The sequence below is a fragment of the Gorilla gorilla genome, chromosome 3 (genome assembly GCF_029281585.2).
Source record: "Gorilla gorilla gorilla isolate KB3781 chromosome 3, NHGRI_mGorGor1-v2.1_pri, whole genome shotgun sequence".
NCBI lineage: Eukaryota > Metazoa > Chordata > Mammalia > Primates > Hominidae > Gorilla > Gorilla gorilla.
The window spans coordinates 165,889,694-165,909,429 of record NC_073227.2 but is presented as its reverse complement, the minus strand read 5'-3'; the positions used below and the strand labels follow the sequence as shown (position 1 = coordinate 165,909,429).

Genomic DNA, 19,736 nt, shown 5'->3' with positions numbered 1-19,736 from the left:
TGTTAAATAGGGAATCCTTTCCCCATTTCTTGTTTTTGTCAGGTTTGTCAAACATCAGATGGTTGTAGATGTGTGGTATTATTTCTGAGGGCTCTGTTCTGTTCCATTGGTCTACATCTCTGTTTTGGCACCAGCACCATGCTGTTTTGGTTTTAGTATAGTTTGAAGTGAAGTAGCGTGATGCCTCCAGCTTTGTTCTTTTTGCTTAGGATTGACTTGGCAATGTGGGCTCTTTTTTGGTTCCATATGAACTTTAAAGTAGTTTTTTCCAATTCTGTGAAGAAAGTCATTGGTAGTTTGATGGGGATGACATTGAATCTATAAATTACCTTGGGCAATATGGCCATTTTTACGATATTTATTCTTCCTATCCATGAGCATGGAATGTTCTTCCATTTGTTTGTGTCCTCTTTTATTTCGTTGAGGAGTGGTTTGTGGTTCTTGAAGAGGTCCTTCACATCCCTTGTAAGTTGTATTCCTAGGTATTTTATTTTCTTTGTAGCAGTTGTGAATGGGAGTTCACTCATGATTTGGCTGTCTGTCTGTTATTAGTGTATAGGAATACTTGTGATTTTTACACATTGATTTTGTATCCTGAGACTCTGCTGAAGTTGCTTGTCAGCTTAAGGAGATTTTGGGCTGAGACAGTGGGGTTTTCTAAATACACAATCATGTCATCTGCAAACAGGGACAATATGACTTCCTCTTTTCCTAATTGAATGCCCTTTATTTCTTTATCCTGCCTGATTGCCCTGGCCAGAACTTCCAACACTATGTTGAATAGGAGTGGTGAGAGAGGGCATCCCTGTCTTGTGCCAGTTTTCAAAGGGAATGCTTCCAGTTTTTGCCCATTCAGTATGATATTGGCTGTGGGTTTGTCATAAATAGCTCTTATTATTTTGAGATACGTCCCATCAATTCCTAGTTTATTGAGAGTTTTTAGCATGATGGGCTGTGTTGAATTTTGTCAAAGGCCTTTTCTGCATCTATTGAGAAAATCATGTAGTTTTTGTCTTTGGTTCTGTTTATATGATGGATTACGTTTATTGATTTGCATATGTTGAACCAGCCTTGCATCCCAGGGTTGAAGCCGACTTGATCGTGGTGGGTAAGCTTTTTGATGTGCTGCTGGATTCGGTTTGCCAGTATTTTATTGATGATTTTTGCGCCGATGTTCATCAGGGATATTGGTCTAAAATTCTCTTTTCTTGTTGTGTCTGTGCCAGACTTTGGTATCAGGATGATGCTGACCTCATCAAATGAGTTAGGGAGGATTCCCTCTTTTTCTATTGATTGGAATAGTTTCAGGAGGAATGGTACCAGCTCCTCTTTGTACCTCTGGTAGAATTTGTCTGTGAATCCATCTGGTCCTGGACTTGTTTTGGTTGGTAAGCTATTAATTATTGCCTCAGTTTCAGAGCCTGTTATTGGTCTATTGAGGGATTCAGCTTCTTCCTGGTTTAGTCTTGGGAGGGTGTATGTGTCCAGGAATTTATCCATTTCTTCTTCATTTTCTGGTTTATTTGCATAGAGGTGTTTATAGTATTCTCTGATGGTAGTTTGTACTTCTGTGGGATCGATGGTGATATCCCCTTTATCATTTTTCATTGCGTCTATTTGATTCTTTTCTCTTTTCTTCTTTATTAGTCTTGCTAGCGGTCTACCAATTTTGTTGATCTTTTCAAAAAACCAGCTCCTGGATTCATTGATTTTTTTTTTTTTTGAAGGGTTTTTTTGGTGTCTCTGTGTCCTTCAGTTCTGCTCTGATCTTAGTTATTTCTTGCCTTCTGCTAGCTTCTGAATTTGTTTGCTTTTGCTTCTCTAGTTCTTTTAATTGTGATGTTATTGTGTCAATTTTGATCTTTCCTGCTTTCTCTTGTGGGCATTTAGTGCTATAAATTTCCCTCGACACACTGCTTTAAATGTGTCCCAGAGATTCTGGTATGTTGTGTCTTTGTTCTCATTGTTTTCAAAAAACATCTTTATTTCTGCTTTCATTTTGTTATGTACCCAGTAGTCATTCAGGAGCAGGTTGTTCAGTTTCCATGTAGTTGAGCAGTTTTGGGTGAGTTTCTTAATCCTGAGTTCTAATTTGATTGCATTGTGGTCTGAGAGACAGTTTGTTGTGATTTCTGTTCTTTTACATTTGCTGAGGGATGCTTTACTTCCAACTATGTGGTCAATTTTGGAATAAGCGTGTGGGGTGCTGAGAAGAATGTATATTCTGTTCATTTGGGGTGGAGAGTTCTATGGATGTCTATTAGGTCTGCTTGGTGCGTAGCTGAGTTCAAGTCCTGGATATCCTTGTTAACCTTCTGTCTCGTAGATCTGTCTAATATTGACGGTGGGGTGTTAAAGTCTCCCATTATTATTGTGTGGGAGTCTAAGTCTCTTTGTAGGTCTCTAAGGACTTGCTTTATGAATCTGGGTGCTCCCGTATTGGGTGCATATATATTTAGGATAGTTAGCTGTGACCTGTGGACTGGAGCTGTTCTTATTCGTCCATCTTGGGACCGGCGCCTCCCAGGAGATGTGTATTTTTATATCTTCAGCATATAGCCACTTGAGGTACCAGAAGTGATGGACCTGGACAGTTATATACATTAAAGCCTGTATTGTGGGACTAATTTTAGGACAGAACTATGAGGAATGCAACATTTAAGGAACATACAGAGGAGTCTCCGCAGAGACAAGGGAGAAGTGAGAGAGGTGGTAGGAATACCTGAAGAAGGTGGAATCACAGAGGCAACAAAACAGGACATTTCAGTAGAGATTTTGCACCAAATACAGAAAAAAGGCTGAGAAGGTTCAAACTGAAAAGGATCCCATGGATTTAGCAATAATGAAATTTATGTTATCTTACTATCTTAAATTTCTGAGGAAAGTATAACAATTATACAGAAATAAAATTATTGTCATTTTATTTTTGACCTACAAAAGTGACAATTTGATATGATTCATCCTAATAGATGGAGAAATAAAGGTTAGCTAGCATAAGTAATTTGCTTCAATTCCTGATCAGAAGTGAAATTCAAATCTAGGTCTTCTTGTATCATCTGGTCTGATGTTCTTTCTACTGCCCTACATTCTTTTATTCATTGCTATCGTTCGTTTCTTATTCGTTATTTGAAGACAGGTATTCAGGAGACCCATATCTCATGCAATGATACCCATAGTCTGAAGGTAAAGGGATCTGCCCAGCAAATCCCTTTATGTTTGCCAAACAAATTCCCTTTATCTTTTCCACTTGATTGGCAGATTTTTCAGATAAAAAGTCCGGGTTGCTATAATTTCAGACAAAACAACCTTTAAAACAACAAAGATCACAAAAGACAAAAAAGGGCATTACATAATGGTAAAGAGCTCAATTCAAGAAGAGGACTTAACTGCCCTAAATATATATGCACTCAACACAGAAGCACCCAAATTCATAAAGCAAGTTCTTAGAGACCTTCAAAGAGACTTAGAAAACCCCACAATAATAGTGGGGAGACTTTAACACCACGCTGTTACTATTAGATCATTGAGGCAGAAAACTAACACAGATATTCAGGATCTGAACTCAACACTTAACTAAATGGGCCTAATAGATATCTACAGAACTCTCCACCCCAAAACAGCAGAATATACATTTTTCTCATCTCCATGTGGCACATACTATAAAATTAACCACACAATCAGGCATAAAACAATCCTAAGACATTCAAGACTGAAATTATACCAACCATGTCCTTAGACTACAATGCAATAAAGATAGAAATCAATACTAAGAAAATCACTGAAAACCATGCAATTACATGGAAATGAAACAGCCTGCTTTGAGTGACTTCTGGGTACACATGAAATTAAGGCAGAAATCAAGAAATTATTTGAAACTAATGAAAACAAAGATAAAATATACCAGAATCTCTGGGACACAGCCAAAGCAATATTAAGATGGAAGTTTATAGCACTAAATGCCCACATCAAAAAGTTAGAAAGATCTCAATTTAACAACCTACCATCATAACTAAAAGAACTAGGGAACCGAGAGCAAACCAACACCAAGGCTAGCAGAATACAAGAAGTAACCAAAATCAGAGCTGAACTGAAGGAAATTGAGACATGAAAAACCATACAAAGGATCATTGAATCTAGGAGCTGGTTATTTGAAAGAATAAGATAGACTGCTAGCTAGACTAATAAAGAAAAAAAGAGAAAAGATCCAAAATACAGTCAGAAATGACAAGAGGGATGTAACCACTGACCCCAAAGAAATCCAAAATCCCTGAGAGACTATTATGAATCCCTCTTTGCACATAAGCTAGAAAACCTAGAAGCAGATACATTCTTTTTAGCCAGGTATGGTGGTTCACGCCTGTAATCCCAGCTACACAGGAGACTGAGGTAGGAGGATGGCTAGAGCCTGAGATGCAGAGTTTGCAGTGAGCCTTCAAAAAAAGAAAACGAAAAAGAAATGGATACATTTTTGGAAATATAATCTCTGAAGATTGAACAAGGAAGAGATTGAATCCCTAAACAGATCAATAATGATTTCTGAAACTGAATCAGTAATAAAAAGCCTACCAACCAGGAAAAGCCCAGAACCACACATATCCATAGCCAAATTCTACTGGTTGTGTAAGGAAGAGCTGGTTACTAATCCTACTGAAATTTTGAGGAAGAGGGACTCCCCTAATTCGTTCTGTGAGGCCAACAGCATCCTGACACCAAAACCTGGCAGAGACACAACAACAACAAAAAAGAAAACTTCAGGCCAATATCCTTCATGAACATAGATGCAAAAATCTTCAACAAAATACTAGCAAACTGAATCCAGCAACACATCAAAAAGCTAATTCACCAACATCAAGTAGGCTTCATCCCTGGAATACAAAGCTGGTTCAACACATGCAGATCAATAAATGTAATGTAATTCACCACATAAACAGAACTGAAAACAAAAAGCATGTGATCATTTCAATAGATGCAGAAGAAGCTTTTAATAAAATTCAACATCCTTTCATGATAAAAACCCTCAACAAATCAAGCATTGAAGGAACATACTTCAAAATAATAGGAGACATCTTTGACAAACCCACAGCCAACATCATACTGAATGGGCAAAAGCTGGAAGCATTCCTCTTGAAAACTGGAACGAAACAAGGATGCCTTCATTCACCACTCCTATTCAGCATAGTCCTGGAAGTTCTAGCCAGAGCAATCAGGCAAGAGAAATAGAGACATCCAAATAGGAAGATCGGAACACAAACTAACACTGTTTGCAGATGATATGATGCTAGACCTACACAAACACCATAGTTACTCTGCCCCAAAGCTCCTTGATCTGATAAATGACTTCAACAAAGTTTCAGATACAAAACCAGTGTACAAAAATCAGTAGCATACCTATACTCCAACAACATCCAAGCTGAGAGTCACATCAAGAATGCAGTTCTATTCACAGTAGCCACAGAGAGAAAAACCTGCCTAGGAATACACGTAACCAAGGAGGGGAAATGAGAATTACAAGATACTACTCAAAAAAAATAAAATCAGAGATGATACAAACACATGAGAAAAACCTTCCAGGCTCATGGATAGGAAGACTCAATATTGTTAAAAGGCCATACTGCCCAAAGCTATTTACAGATTCAGTGCTATACCTATCAAATTACCAATGACATTGTTCACAGAATTGGAAAAACCTGTTTTGAAATTCATACGGAACCAAAAAAGAGCTTAAATAGCCAAGATGATCTTACGCAAAAAGAACAAAGCTAGAAGCATCATATTACCTGACTTGAAACTGTAGTATAAGGCTACATTAACAAGACAGCATGATAGTGATACAAAAACAGACACATACACCAATGGAACAGAATAGAGAGCCCAGAAATGATGCTGCACACCTGCAACCATCTGATCTTCGATGAAGTCGACAAAAACAAGCAATGGGGGAAGGACTCCCTATTCAATAAATGGTGCTGGGATACCTGGCTAACCGAAGGCAGAAGATTGAAACTGGATCCCTTCCTTACACTGTATACAAAAATCGGTAACACTGCTGTTGGGAATGTAAATTAGTTCAGCCATTTTGGAAAGCAGTTTGGCAGTTTCTCAAAGAGATTAAAAATGGAATTACCATTTCACCCACAAATTCCATTATTCGGTATATACCCAAGAGAATATAAATCGTTCTACCATAAAGACATATGCACATGTATGTTCATTGCAGCTAATAGTAAAGACATGGAATCAACCTAAAAGCCCATCAGTAGTAGAGTAGATTTTTAAAATGTACATATATCACATTTTGGAATTCCAAATTTCACATAATGGAATACTGTGCAGCCATAAAAGAGAAAGAGATCATGCCCTTTACAGCAACATGGATGGAGCTGGATGCCAGTATCCTAAGCAAACTGACACAGGAACAGAAAACCATATACTGCATGATCTCACTTTTAAGTGGGAGCTAAACACTGAATACACATGGACAAAAAGAAGGGAACAATAGTGGCTGGGACTTTCTTGAGGGTGGAAGATGGGAGGAGGGTGGGGATGGAAAACTACCTATCGGGTATTATACCTATTACCTGGGTGACTAAATAATCTTTATACCAAATCCTCATGATATGCAATTTACCTTTATAATAAACTTGCACGTGTGCCTCTGAACCTAAAATAAAAGTTAGAAAAAGATATTTAGCCTTTTACAACAAAAATAATATTATGTATATAATTTTGTAAGTTTAAAAAATTTTTACTATGTACATATGTATGTAACTTTTTAATGATAGTTAAATATGATTAATCTGGAAATAGTTTTACTTTTTTCAGTCCAAAGATTTTCTGTAATTTCTTCTTAAAATGTGTTTACTATCTTGGGCTTTTGATAAAATTATTCTTTTTAATTGACATTGACTTCAAATTTATTCAGAATTGTCATGCAGATGAGTAGAACACTCTATCTAGTTGTTCTTTTGTTATGCGTCTTTTTTAAAAAATAAGTTACTTTAAGACTAGTTAAGCTATATAATCTTAACTCTCCAGGGACAACTTCTGGAGCAGTTTCTCTGTATAGAAACTTTTCCGATTTTCTAGTCTAAAATGAATGATTTGACCATGTTTAGCAGGGGGACTGATTTTGACTTTCAAAGTCATCTTCTTAGGTGGTCGCCTTCTTCAATAGGGCAGAAGAGCTTGCTTTCCATAGTGAGCCTTTTGAGTTGGAGTCTGTCTTTCTTCTTAAGCTGCTTTTGTGGTAGCTGCTTCCTTTTAACACATTTGGAACTTCTGAAGTTTCTTTTGGATCATATCAGACCTTTTTTCTCCAGAACTAGGTCATCATTAATGTTAACTTGTTCAGTTTCTTTCTAAGTGAAAGGATGGTTAAAATTCTAGAATCTGCTGCTTCATGTGTTGACAGTTCTTGTAGTAAGATTCTACAGAATTTCATTAAGTCACAGATATGGTTAGTAAAGGAGAAGTAGTGAGAGTAGGGAGAAAAGAGCAACTACTGAAGCAACTATCAAGTAGTTTTTCCTTCCTTCATTTATTTTCCATGGCATTAGGAAGACATGTAAATAGTTTTGTACTTAATATTTGACATGTTTTTTATTGATGAATTACTTCCTTTTTTTAATGTAAGCTTTGTTTATGCTGCAGTTAATACTGTAAATCAGTGCATGCCTAGCGGGTTACATCTGCTCTTAAGTAAGTCATAGCCAGAGTAGATAGTGACTTAAAGGTTGCTAATAGGAAGCAGAAGATCCAGAAGCCAGACTGAGAGATGTCGATGTCTTCATAGAGAAACTCTAATGGATCCTATTTACACCACTGTAGGTTTCATACAATAGCAGCTGATATCAATTAAAGAATATTGAGTGATGGGAAAGGTGGTGGGTGGTTCCTATTCAGAAGTGACCTGGCAGTCTTTGGGTTGGCAGTAGTGCTGATTTTGTGACCCATTACATAACTTCTCCTAATGTTAGTACAATAGTATTTAATCTTACAGTATTTAAGAACTATACATTGTCAAAACTCTTCATTTTGTAAAACTTTAACTCTCAACCATGTAAACAATAATTTTCAATTTCTCTTTCCCCTTGGCAACCACTATTCTACTTTCTGTGTCTATGATTTTTGACTACTCTTAAGTACCTCATCTAAGCAAAATCATGCAGTATTTGTCTTTTTGTGGCTGGTGTATTTCACTTAGAATAATGTCCTCAAGGTTCATCCATGTTGTAGCACATGTCAGAATTAATTTCTTTTCTTTTCTTTTTTCTTTTCTTTTCTTTTCTTTTCTTCTTTCTTTCTTTCCCTCCCTCCCTCCCTCCCTTACTCCCTCCTTCCCTCCCTCCCTCCCTCCTTCCTTCTTTCTTTCATTCATTCATTTATTATACTTTAAGTTCTAGGGTACATGTACACAATGTGCAGGTTTGTTACATAGGTATACATGTACCATGTTGGTTTGCTGCACCCATTAACTCGTCATTTACATTAGGTATTTCTCCTAATGCTATCCCTCCCTCTGCCCTGCACCCTATGACAGGCCCCGGGGTGGGCCCTGTGTCCAAGTGTTCTCATTGTTCAATTCCCATTTATCAGTGAGAACATGCGGTGTTTGGTTTTATGTCCTTGCGATAGTTGGCTTAGAATGATGGTTTCCAGCTTCATGCATGTCCCTGCAAAGGACATGAACTCATCCTTTTTTATGGCTGCATAGTATTCCATGGTGTATATATGTCACATTTTCTTAATCCAGTCTATCACTGATGGACAGTTGGGTTGGTTCCAAGTCTTTGCTATTGTGAATAGTGCCACAATAAACGTGTGCATGTGTCTTTATAGTAGCATGATTTATAATCCTTTGGGTATATACCCAGTAATGGGAATGCTGGGTCAAATAATATTTCTAGTTCTAGATCTCTGAGCAGTCGCCACACTGTCTTCCACAATGGTTGAACTAGTTTACACTCCCACCAACAGTGGAAAAGTGTTCCTATTTCTCCACATCCTCTCCAGCACCTGTTGTTTCCTGACTTTTTAATGATTGCCATTCTAACTGATGTGAGATGGTATCTCATTGTGGTTTTGATTTGCATTTCTCTGATGACCAGTGATGATGAGCATGTTTTAATGTGTGTGTTGGCTGTATAAATGTCTTCTTTTGAGAAGTGTCTGTTCATATCCTTTGCCCACTTTTTGATGGTTTTTTTTTTCTTGTAAATTTGTTTAAGTTCTTTTTAGATTCTGGATATTAGCCCTGTGTCAGATGGGTAGATTGCTTTTCTCTCATTCTTTAGGTTGCCTTTTTTGCCTTTTCACTCCAATGGTAGTTTCTTTTGCCGTGAAGAAGCTCTTTAGTTTAATTAGATCCCATTTGTCAATTTTGGCTTTTGTTGCCACTGCTTTTGGTGTTATAGACATAAAGTTCTTGGCCATGCCTATGTCCTGAATGGTATTACCTAGGTTTTCTTCTAGGGTTTTTATGGTTTTAGGTCTAACATTTAAGTCTTTAATCCATCTTGAATTAATTTTTGTATAAGGTGTAAGGAAGGGATCCAGTTTCAGCTTTCTGCATATGGCTAGCCAGTTTTCCCAGCACCATTTATTAGATAGAGAATCCTTTCCCCATTTCTTGTTTTTGTCAGGTTAATCAAAGATGAGATGGTTGTAGATATGTGGTGTTATTTCTGAGGCCTCTGTTCTGTTGCATTGGTCTATATCTCTGTTTTGGTATCAGTACCATGCTGTTTAGGTTACTGTAGCCTTGTAATATAGTTTGAAGTGAGGTAGCATGATGCCTCCAGCGTTGTTCTTTTTGCTTAGGATTGTCTTGGCAATGCGGGCTCTTTTTTGGTTTCATATGAACTTTAAAGTAGTTTTTTCCAATTCTGTGAAGAAAGTCATTGGTAGCTTGATGAGGATAGCATTGAATCTATAAATTACCTTGGGCACTGTGGCCATTTTCATAATATTGATTCTTCCTATCCATGAGCATGGAATGTTCTTCCATTTGTTTGTGTCCTCTTTCATTTCATTGAGCAGTAGTTTGTAGTTCTCCTTGAAGAGGTCCTTCACATCCCTTGTAAGTTGTATTCCTAGGTATTTTATTTTCTTTGTAGCAATTGTGAATGGGAGTTCACTCATGATTTGGCTCTCTGTTTGTCTGTTATTGGTGTAGAGGAATGCTTGTGATTTTTGCACATTGATGCTGCATCCTGAAACATATTGGTCTAAAATTCTCTTTTCTTGTTGTGTCTCTGCCAGGCTTTGGTATCAGGATGATGCTGGCCTCATCAAATGAGTTAGGGAGGATTCCCTCTTTTTCTCTTGATTGGAATAGTTTCAGAAGGAATGGTACCAGCTACTCTTTGTACCTCTGGTAGAATTCGTCTCTTAATCCATCTGGTCCTAGACTTGTTTTGGTTGGTAGGCTATTAATTATTGCCTCAATTTCAGAGCCTGTTATTGGTCTATTCAGGGATTCAACTTCTTCCTGGCTTAGTCTTGGGAGGGTGTATTTGTCCAGGAATTTATCCATTTCTTGTAAATTTTCTAGTTTTGCGTAGAGGTGTTTATAGTATTCTCTGGTGGTAGTTTGTATTTCTGTTGGTTCACTGGTGATATTGCTTTATCATTTTTTATTGCGTCTATTTGATTCTTTTCTCTTTTCTTCTTTATTAGTGTTGCTAGCGGTCTGTCAATTTTGTTGATCTTTTCAAAAAACCAGCTCCTGTATTCATTGATTTTTTGAAGGTTTTTTGTGTCTCTATCTCCTTCAGTCCTGCTCTGATCTTAGTTATTTTTTGCCTTCTGCTGGCTTTTGAATGTGTTTGCTCTTGCTTCTCTAGTTCTTTTAATTGTGATGTTATTGTGTCAATTTTAGATCTGTCCTGCTTTCTCTTGTGGGCATTTAGTGCTGTAAATTTCCCTCGACACACTGCTTTACATGTGTCCCAGAGATTCTGGTATGTTGTGTCTTTGTTCTCATTAGTTTCAAAGAACATCTTTATTTCTGCCTTCATTTTGTTATGTAACTAGTAGTCATTCAGGAGCAGGTTGTTCAGTTTCCATGTAGTTGAGCGGTTTTGAGTGAGTTTCTTAATCCTGAGTTTTAATTTTATTGCCCTGTGGTCTGAGAGACAGTTTGTGAATTTGATTGCACTGTGGTCTGAGAGACAGTTTGTGATAATTTCTGTTCTTTTATATTTGCTGAGAAGTGCTTTACTTCCAACTATATGGTCAATTTTGGAATAAGTGCGATGTGGTGCTGATAAGTATGTATATTCTGTTGATTTGGGGTGGAGAGTTCTGTGGATGTCTATTAGGTCTGCTTGGTGCAGAGCTGAGTTCAATTCCTGGATATGCTTGTTAACTTTCTGTCTCATTGATCTGTCTAATGTTGACAGTGGGGTGTTAAAATCTCCCATTATTATTGTGTGGGAGTCTAAGTCTCTTTATATGTCTCTAAGGACTTGCTTTATGAATCTGGGTGCTCCTGTATTGGGTGCATATATATTTAGGATAGTTAGCTCTTCTTGTTGAATTGATCCCTTTACCATTATGTAATGGCCTTCTTTGTCTCTTTTGATCTTTGTTGGTTTAAAGTCTATTTTATCAGAGACTAGGATTGCAACCCCTGTTTTTTTTTGTTTTCCATTTGCTTGGTAGATCTTCCTCCATCCCTTTATTTTGAGGCTGTGTGTGTCTCTGCACGTGAGATGGGTCTCCTGAATGCAGCACACTGATGGGTCTTGACTCTTTATCTAATTTGCCAGTCTGTGTCTTTCAATTGGAGCATTTAGCCCATTTACATTTAAGGTTAATATTGTTATGTGTGAATTTGTTCCTGTGATTGTGATGTTAGCTGGTTATTTTGCTCCTTAGTTGATGCAATTTCTTCCTAGCATTGATGGTCTTTACAATTTGGCCTGTTTTTACAGTGGCTGGTACTGGTTGTTCCTTTCCATATTTAGTGCTTCCTTCAGGAACTCTTGTAAGGCAGGCCTGGTGGTGACAAAATCTCTCAGCATTTGCTTGTCTGTAAAGGATTTTATTTCTCCTTCACTTATGAAGCTTAGTTTGGCTGGATATGCAGTTCTGGGTTGAAAATTGTTTTCTTTAAGAATGTTGAATATTGGCCCCCACTCTCTTCTGGCTTGTAGAGTTTCTGGTGAGAGATCTGCTATTAGTCTGATGGGCTTCCCTTTGTGGGCAACCCGACCTTTCTCTCTGGCTGCCCTTAATATTTTTCCTTCATATCAACCTTAGTGAATCTGACAATTATGTATCTTGGAGTTGCTCTTCTCGAGGAGTATCTTTGTGGCGTTCTCTGTATTTCCTGAATTTAAATGTTGGCCTGCCTTGCTAGATTGGGGAAGTTCTTCTGGGCAATATCCTGAAGAGTGGTTTCCACCTTGGTTCCATTCTGGCCGTCACTTTCAGGTATACCAATCAGATGTAGATTTGGTCTTTTCACATAGTACCATATTTCTTGGAGGCTTTGTTCATTTCTTTTTACTCTTTTTTCTCTAAACTTCTCTTCTCACTTCATTTCATTCATTTGATCTTCCATCACTGTTACCCTTTCTTCCACTTGATCGAATCAGCTATTGAAGCTTGTGCATGTGTCACGTGGTTCTCGTGCCATGGTTTTCAGCTTCATGGGGTCATTTAAGGTCTTCTCTTTGCTGTTTATTCTAGTTAGCCATTCGTCTAATCTTTTTTCAAGGTTTTTAGCTTCTTTGCGGTGGGTTCGAATATCCTCCTTTAGCTCGGAGAAGTTTGTTATTTCTGATCATCTGAAGCCTTCTTCTCTCAACTCGTCAAGGTCATTCTCCGTCCAGCTTTGTTCCGTTGCTGGCGAGGAGCTGCATTTCTTTGGAGGAGAAGAGGTGCTCTGATTTTTAGAATTTTCAGCTTTTCTGCTCTGGTTTCTCCCCATCTTTATGGTTTTATCTACCTTCGGTCTTTGATGATGGAACTAGAGAGGGTGGGTTCCTCCCAGGCAAGCAGCATGGACAAGAAGCTGTGGGGAGTGTGGTCTCCTCATTTGTGTCTCAACAACAGCCTGCAGCTGGTCCGTTGGGACCTTCCCAGGGGTGCATGGGAGCGCCAAGTCTCCCTTCTCCCTCCTTAGACCGGCACAGCAGCAGCAGCCGTGTCTCTAGATCTCCAGTATCTAGATTCTCCAAGTGGCGCCCAGCTGAGGTTGCTCCAGGATCTGTGGGATGCCTGTGAGATCCTGAGTTTCCTTTCTGGAGTAACGTCTCTTTACAGTCTGTAGACAGCTTATTATGTCAGGCCCAAGGCCCTAGTTGGTAGAGGGTTTCTCTCATCACTAAGATCCTATAAGCCTGTTTCAGAGTGTAGAGCCGTGGGGATATCTCCATATCTCTCATATTGTTTCCCCACATCCAGGAGCCTCTCCTGGCTGTGAGTGAGTTCCCTGCCTGGGCAAGCTACCTCGAACCCTGTCCTTAATTACTTCTGGTACTTCCCATCTCTTCCCTGATGAATCCTAGCCTTCGTTCCTAGATTATCTGTTCAAAATATGAGTATCTACTTAGTATTCTGGTTCCTTTTCATGGAGGAGGCACATACTACTTGTGTCTAGTCAGCCATCTGTTTCACATATTTTTAAAAGTTGTGAGACATGTACTTTCTAGTTTATTTGTTTTATTCTGGCAGAGAGTACAAGTTGTATAAATTGTACGAATTCTGTAAACATGAAGCACATCTATTTTTATTTTGTCTACTAAGATGGTACATCTAAAGTGCTTAGCAACTATAAGTAGACCATGGTAAAAGTGACCAATAACTGGTAGTGATTATCATCATATTGTCATTCTTTCGTTGAGCAAAATGTTAATTATGTTATTTTATTATAGAATGCATTCATCGTTATAAATTATATTTGTTGAATAAAAGCATAATCTGATTTTTTTTCCCTTGGCAGCAACTTGAGTTGGTGGAACCAAGTGGCTGGATTCATGTTCCCTTAACTGACAATCATAAGAAGCCAACTCGTACATTCATGATACAGATTGCTGTTCTAGCCAATCACCAAAATGGAAGAGACACCCATATGAGACAAATTAAAATATACACACCAGTAGAAGAGAGCTCCATTGGTAAATTTCCTAGATGTACAACTATAGATTTCATGATGTATCGTTCAATAAGGTGACTTTAAAATGAGATGAAAATCATTAAACGTATCTTTGTTTTATCCTGTATTTAAATAATATATCAGGTACCTTTATTGAACAAGGCATCCGTTATATGTAATTTTGTATATGTTTAAAAATATTTTATTGTAACTTTGACAAATAAATTTGGGGTCATGTTATCTTTATTTTCTTTAACATGTAATAAAGCTCACATATTTTACATTACTAAAAATGGATTTGAAGCCAATCATTTTATTTTCCCTTATATCAAAAGAAAAGAGTTCCTTGTATCAAAAGAAAAGAGTTGAACTGAAAATTTCAGTATATACACAATTATAATAGCTAGGTGATTATTTCATTAGTGTTCATACATTAGAGTAATGGTTTATTGCATATTTGGGAACAAGACTATGTTTTATCAATATATATCATCTTTAATAGGTCAAAATTACTATTTTTTCTACCCAGAGGAAGGTTATTCTTTTAATACTGGATCTTTTTAAAAACAGTGTCAAATAAGCTTAGTGTTAGGTGTCTGATGAGAACCAATCTAATATGGGGAGTATAATTAATTGTCTCATATTCACCTTCACGGAATACTTACAGCCCTAGGGTTGTCTGTATCCTAATGATATTATGTAATGATTGCCTGTATAATCTCCTGTACATCTCAGTTCTAGCAGTACTTATGGAAGAGTTATTTTCAAATTTGTGTCTGACATTGTAGCATTCCCTGGGCAGTCATATATCCCATAAAATCGTAAAAGTATGTGAAATTTTTTATATATATTAAAAGATTTTAAAGAAATATGTGGAAATGTGTTTTTTTCCGTGGTTTAAAATGAGTAGATTTGATTTTGTATGCTGTTTTCTCCAGATGTATTACTTTTTTTGGCGGGATGGTTATTTAGCCACAGAATTTACCTAGATTCACTCTTGTTTGGAAAAGATTGCTCTCTGTGGTTCATGCATTGCTGGGTACACTAAAGTCTTAAATAGTGAATATTATTTAAAAAATAGTGTGTTTGCTTTATTCTGGCAGAGAGTACTAATTTATTTGGATACTATAGAAAATGGTTTCACTTTTTCACTCATTAAAAACTCTGCTCTTCTTCCTGTAAGTTCTGGGAAGAATTGTATTATTACTTTCATTTTGTTGTCTTTGAAGTAAAAAGCATGATAGGCAATCTGTAGGATCACCAAAAAGTCTGTAGCCAACACTTATTTGGAATCACCAAATTAAGCACATTATACTTGTCAGATGCTGGGTAGGGTAGAAGAGAGGATTGAAGAAGACCAAGAATAAGGACTAAAGGAAATAGAGAGAATGAAGGAAATAAGAATAGAAATATACACTAGGCACTGATGTTTTCCTTTAGTCTGATAAGGAAAACAGTCATGTAAACAACAGGGTCTTAGTCTTAGAGATAAAAGAAATCTAATTTTTTTAAAAGTACAGGAAGTTTTATTAATAATGTTACTTCTTACTGACTGCTTATTTATTAAGTTTGCTTAAAAGAAAAAAGGAGGAAGACTGATGATCACATATACTATCTAGTGTCTTATCTCCTATTATTTATTAATAGTTTGCCAAGAGACTCCTAAAATCAGGAGGTATTAGAAGGATGTTGAGAAAATCAATATGTTTTCTACTTTTATTCTCCTTACGTATTTTTCATACGCCAGCTGGCTGTCTTATTAGGCGTGGGAAAACTTGGTAGCTGAGGATTATGAAGATAATGCTTCCCCTTATTAATAAGAAAAATTTAAAATACAGATAATGTATTATATTAACAAAGCATAATTATCTAAAACAGTTGCATTTTACTTTCTAAAGTGCAAATTATATATTTGACCAAGATTTATATTTAGAATATATAAAAATCCCTTACAACTCAACAGTAAGGAGAAAAATCCAATTTAAAAATGAGCAAAATATTTGAACAGTCACTTTACCAAGGAAGTTATATGATTGGCAAGTAATTGTACAAAAAGATGCTCAACTTCATTAGACACCAGTGAAGAGCAAATTAAAACCACAATGAGATACTACTACACAGCCACTAGAATGACTACAGTGAAAATGATTATTCCACGTGTTGACAACAATGTGGAGAAAATGCACTTCGCACTGCTGGTACAGGCATATCTCAGAGATGCTGCAGGTTCAATTCCAGACCACCACACAATGAAGTGAATACCACAGTAAAGTGACTATCACAATAAAGTGGGTCACAGAAACGTTTTGGTTTCCCAGTGCTTATAAAATTGTTTACACTGTTGTAGTCTAAAAAAACAATGTATGTATACCTTTATTTTAAAATACTATTGCTAAGTGCTAACAATAATCTGAAGCTTTAGCCAAGTTGTAACCTCTATGCAGGTGGAGAGTCTCATCTAGGTGTTGATGGCTGCTGACTTATCAGGGTGGTGGTTGTTGAATGCTGACAGGGCTGCGGCAATTTCTTAAAATAGGACAGCAATGAACTTTGCTTCATTGATAGACTTTTCACAAAAGATTTCTCTGTAGCATGTGATGCAGTTTGATAGCATTTTACTCACAGTAGAACTTCTTTCAAAGTTGGAGTAAATCCTCTCAAATCCTGCTATTGCTTTATCAACTAAGTTGATATACTCTTCTAAGTCCTTTGTTGTCATTTCAACAATGTGCACAGTATCTTCACCAGGAATAGGTTCCATTTCAAAAAACCAATTTTATTCCTCATCCACGAGAAGCAGCTCTACAGTCATCCAAGTTTTATAAGATTGCAGCCATTCAGACACATCTTTAGGCTCCACTTCTAATTCTTGTTCTCTTGCTATTTCTACCACATGTGCCATTACTTTTTCCACTGAAGTCGTAAACCCCTCAATGTCATCCATGAAGGTTGAAATCAATTCCTTCCAAACTCCTGTTAAAGTTGCTATTTTGACCTTCTCCCTTAAATCATGAATGTTCTTACGGCATCTAGAATGGTAAATCCTTTCCAGAAAGTTCTCCGTTTGTTTTGCTGAGATCCATCAGAAGAATCACTTACCTGCTAATGCCTTATGAAATGTATTTCTGAAACAATAAGACTTGAAAGTCAGAATGACTGCTTGGTTCATGGGCTACAGAATGGATGTTGTGTTAGCAGGCATGAAAACAACATAACTCTCCATCAGAGCTCTTGAGTGACCAGGTATATTGGTAATGATAAGTAATATTTTGAAAGAATCTTTTTTCCAAGCAGTGGATCTCAACAGAGGGCTTAAGTCATGCAATAAATTATGCTCTAAACAGTGGTACTGTCATCCAGGCTTTGTTGTTCCACAGGCAGAGCACAGGCAGAGTAGGTTTAGCATAATTCTTCAGGGTCCTAGGATTTTCAGAATGGTAAATAAGCATTGGCTTCTACTTAAAGTCACCAGCTGCATTAGCTGCTAACAAGAGTTATTCTCTTCCTTGAAACTTTGAAGCCAGGCATTGACTTTTCTCTAGCTATGAAAATACAAGGTGGCATCATCTTCCAATAGAAGGCTGTTCATCTACATGGAAAAATCTATTGTTTAGTGTAGCCACCTTCATCCCTTATGTTCTACATTGGGGTGTTCAATCTTTTGGCTTTCCTGGGTCACATTGGAAGAACAATAATTGTCTTGGACCTCGCATAAAATACACTAATGATAGCTGATGAGCTTAAAAAAAAAAAAAAATTGCTGGCCGGGCATGGTAGCTCACGCCTCTAATCCCAGCACTTTGGGACGCCGAGTTGGGTGGATCACAAGGTCAGGAGATCGAGACCATCCTGCTAACATGGTGAAACCCCATCTCTACTAAAAACATAAAAAATTAGCCGGGCGTGGTGGCGGGTGCCTGTAGTCCCAGCTACTTGGGAGGCTGAGGCAGGAGAATGGTGTGAATGCAGGAGGCGGAGCTTGCAGTGAGCCGAGATCGCGACACTGCACTCCAGCCTGGGTGACAGAATGAGACTCGTCTCAAAAAAAAAAAATGCAAAAAAACTCTTTGTGTTTTAAGAAAGTTTACAAATTTTTATTGAGCCGCATTCAAAGCCATCCTGGGCCATATGCAGCCTGTGGCCTGCGAAGTGGACAAGCTTGTTCTAGATCTTCTGGATAACTTGCTGCAGCTTCTCCACCAGCACTTCCTGCTTTACCTTGCTCTTAGCAAATCTTTACCATTAGGTTGATGCCTCCTTTTTGTCTCTATGTGGTTCCTTAAGCCCAGGTTCTCCTCTGCTCTACTAAATTATTAGAGTGCTGCCTGTCTTGAATGGGGGAATTCCCAAAAGGATTATTCTGGCAGTGTGGGAAGGCTGGTAGTGGTTTGTGCCCAAGGGACCTGTGGAACATAACAGCATGGTGCTGCTGAACAGCCACTCTGATGTGGCATCTCCTTTGGCTGAGTTACAGAGCAGAGTTTCCAGGGCTGGGGATGGTAGTCCTACCTCCCTAGTTTGTCTCTGCTTGTCCTCACAGATATTTATACCTTCAGACAGTCATGATGCTTCCTGTGTGTTAAGGCAGGTACAGGTCTCTTGCGAGGGAATCCGAGATGATGGGAAAGCTGATTGACTACTGATATGGTTTGGATGTTTTTTACCTCCAAATTTCATGTTGAAACGTAATCCCCAGTGTTGGAGGTGGAGCCTGGTGGGAGGTGTTTGGATCATGGGGGCGGATTCCTTAGGAATGGCTTGGTGCCATCCCGTTGGTGATAAGTGGGTTCTCACTCTGAGTTCACAGGAGATCTGATTGTTTTAAAAGAGTGTGGCACCAAATCCCTCTCTTGCTCCTGTTCTCACCATGTGATGCTGGGTCTCCTTGACCTTCCACCACGATTGTAAGCTTTCTGAAGCCCTCACCAGAAGCAGATGCTGGCACCAGCTTCCTGTACAGTCTGCAGAACCATGAGCCAATTAAATCTCTTTTATTTATAAATTACCCAGTCTCAAGTATTTATTTATAGAGAGGCAAAAACAGACTAAAACTTCTACCTCAATCTCATTTCTTTCCAGTGTAGAAATTGTGAGCTGGGGGAAGGCTTTTTGCAAGCTTGTTGCAGGGCAGAATTGTCAGGAGGGGCATTGTGGATGTGGAAGTCTGATTCTCCTATCATCTGCTTGAAGTTTTTTCACTTCTCTGTGGTCCTGGGATCTGTCTCATCCTCTTTTGTGAGTTCTGGATTGTTACTGGTAAAAATCTTGGCACTGTGTATTTGTATTTGGTTTTCTGTTGAGGGAGTGAGGCCAGCTTGCTCCTATGCTACTATTTTTTTTTTTTAATTTTTCAATTGTTTTCTTCAAAGGTAGGCATGACAGAGATATACTGCCATTTTAAAACCCCTTCACGTCACACTTTTATAGAGATGACTGCTGTCCTTAAACCTTCTGAAGCAATCTCTGCTAGCTTCAAACTTTTCTTCTGTAGCTTCCTTACCTCTCTCAGCCTTTCTAACATTAAAGAGAGTTAGGGCCTTACTTTGGATTAGGCTTGGCTTAAAGGAATGTTATGGCTGCTTTGATCTTCTATTCAGACCACTCAAACTTTCTCCCTATCAGTAATAAAGCT

At 37.9% G+C, this 19,736-nt stretch overlaps 1 protein-coding gene across 9 annotated transcripts in view; it reads left to right on the top strand.

Annotated features, from left to right (window-relative positions):
- The window catches only part of ANAPC10 (anaphase promoting complex subunit 10), a 235,321-nt gene that overhangs the window by 90,343 nt on the left and 125,242 nt on the right, over positions 1–19,736 (top strand). For 6 of the 9 annotated variants that reach the window (XM_019025430.3, XM_019025428.3, XM_055385591.2 and 3 more), the window contains one exon: positions 13,952–14,973. The exons of 2 other annotated variants lie outside the window; for them this stretch is intronic. In XM_019025430.3, the coding sequence (XP_018880975.1) occupies positions 13,952–13,997 (46 nt within the window). In that variant the 3' untranslated portion in view covers positions 13,998–14,973. Of the gene's footprint in view, positions 1–13,951; positions 14,974–19,736 lie in introns of those variants that run through there. One more of the 9 variants, XM_055385592.2, reaches the window with a different exon arrangement.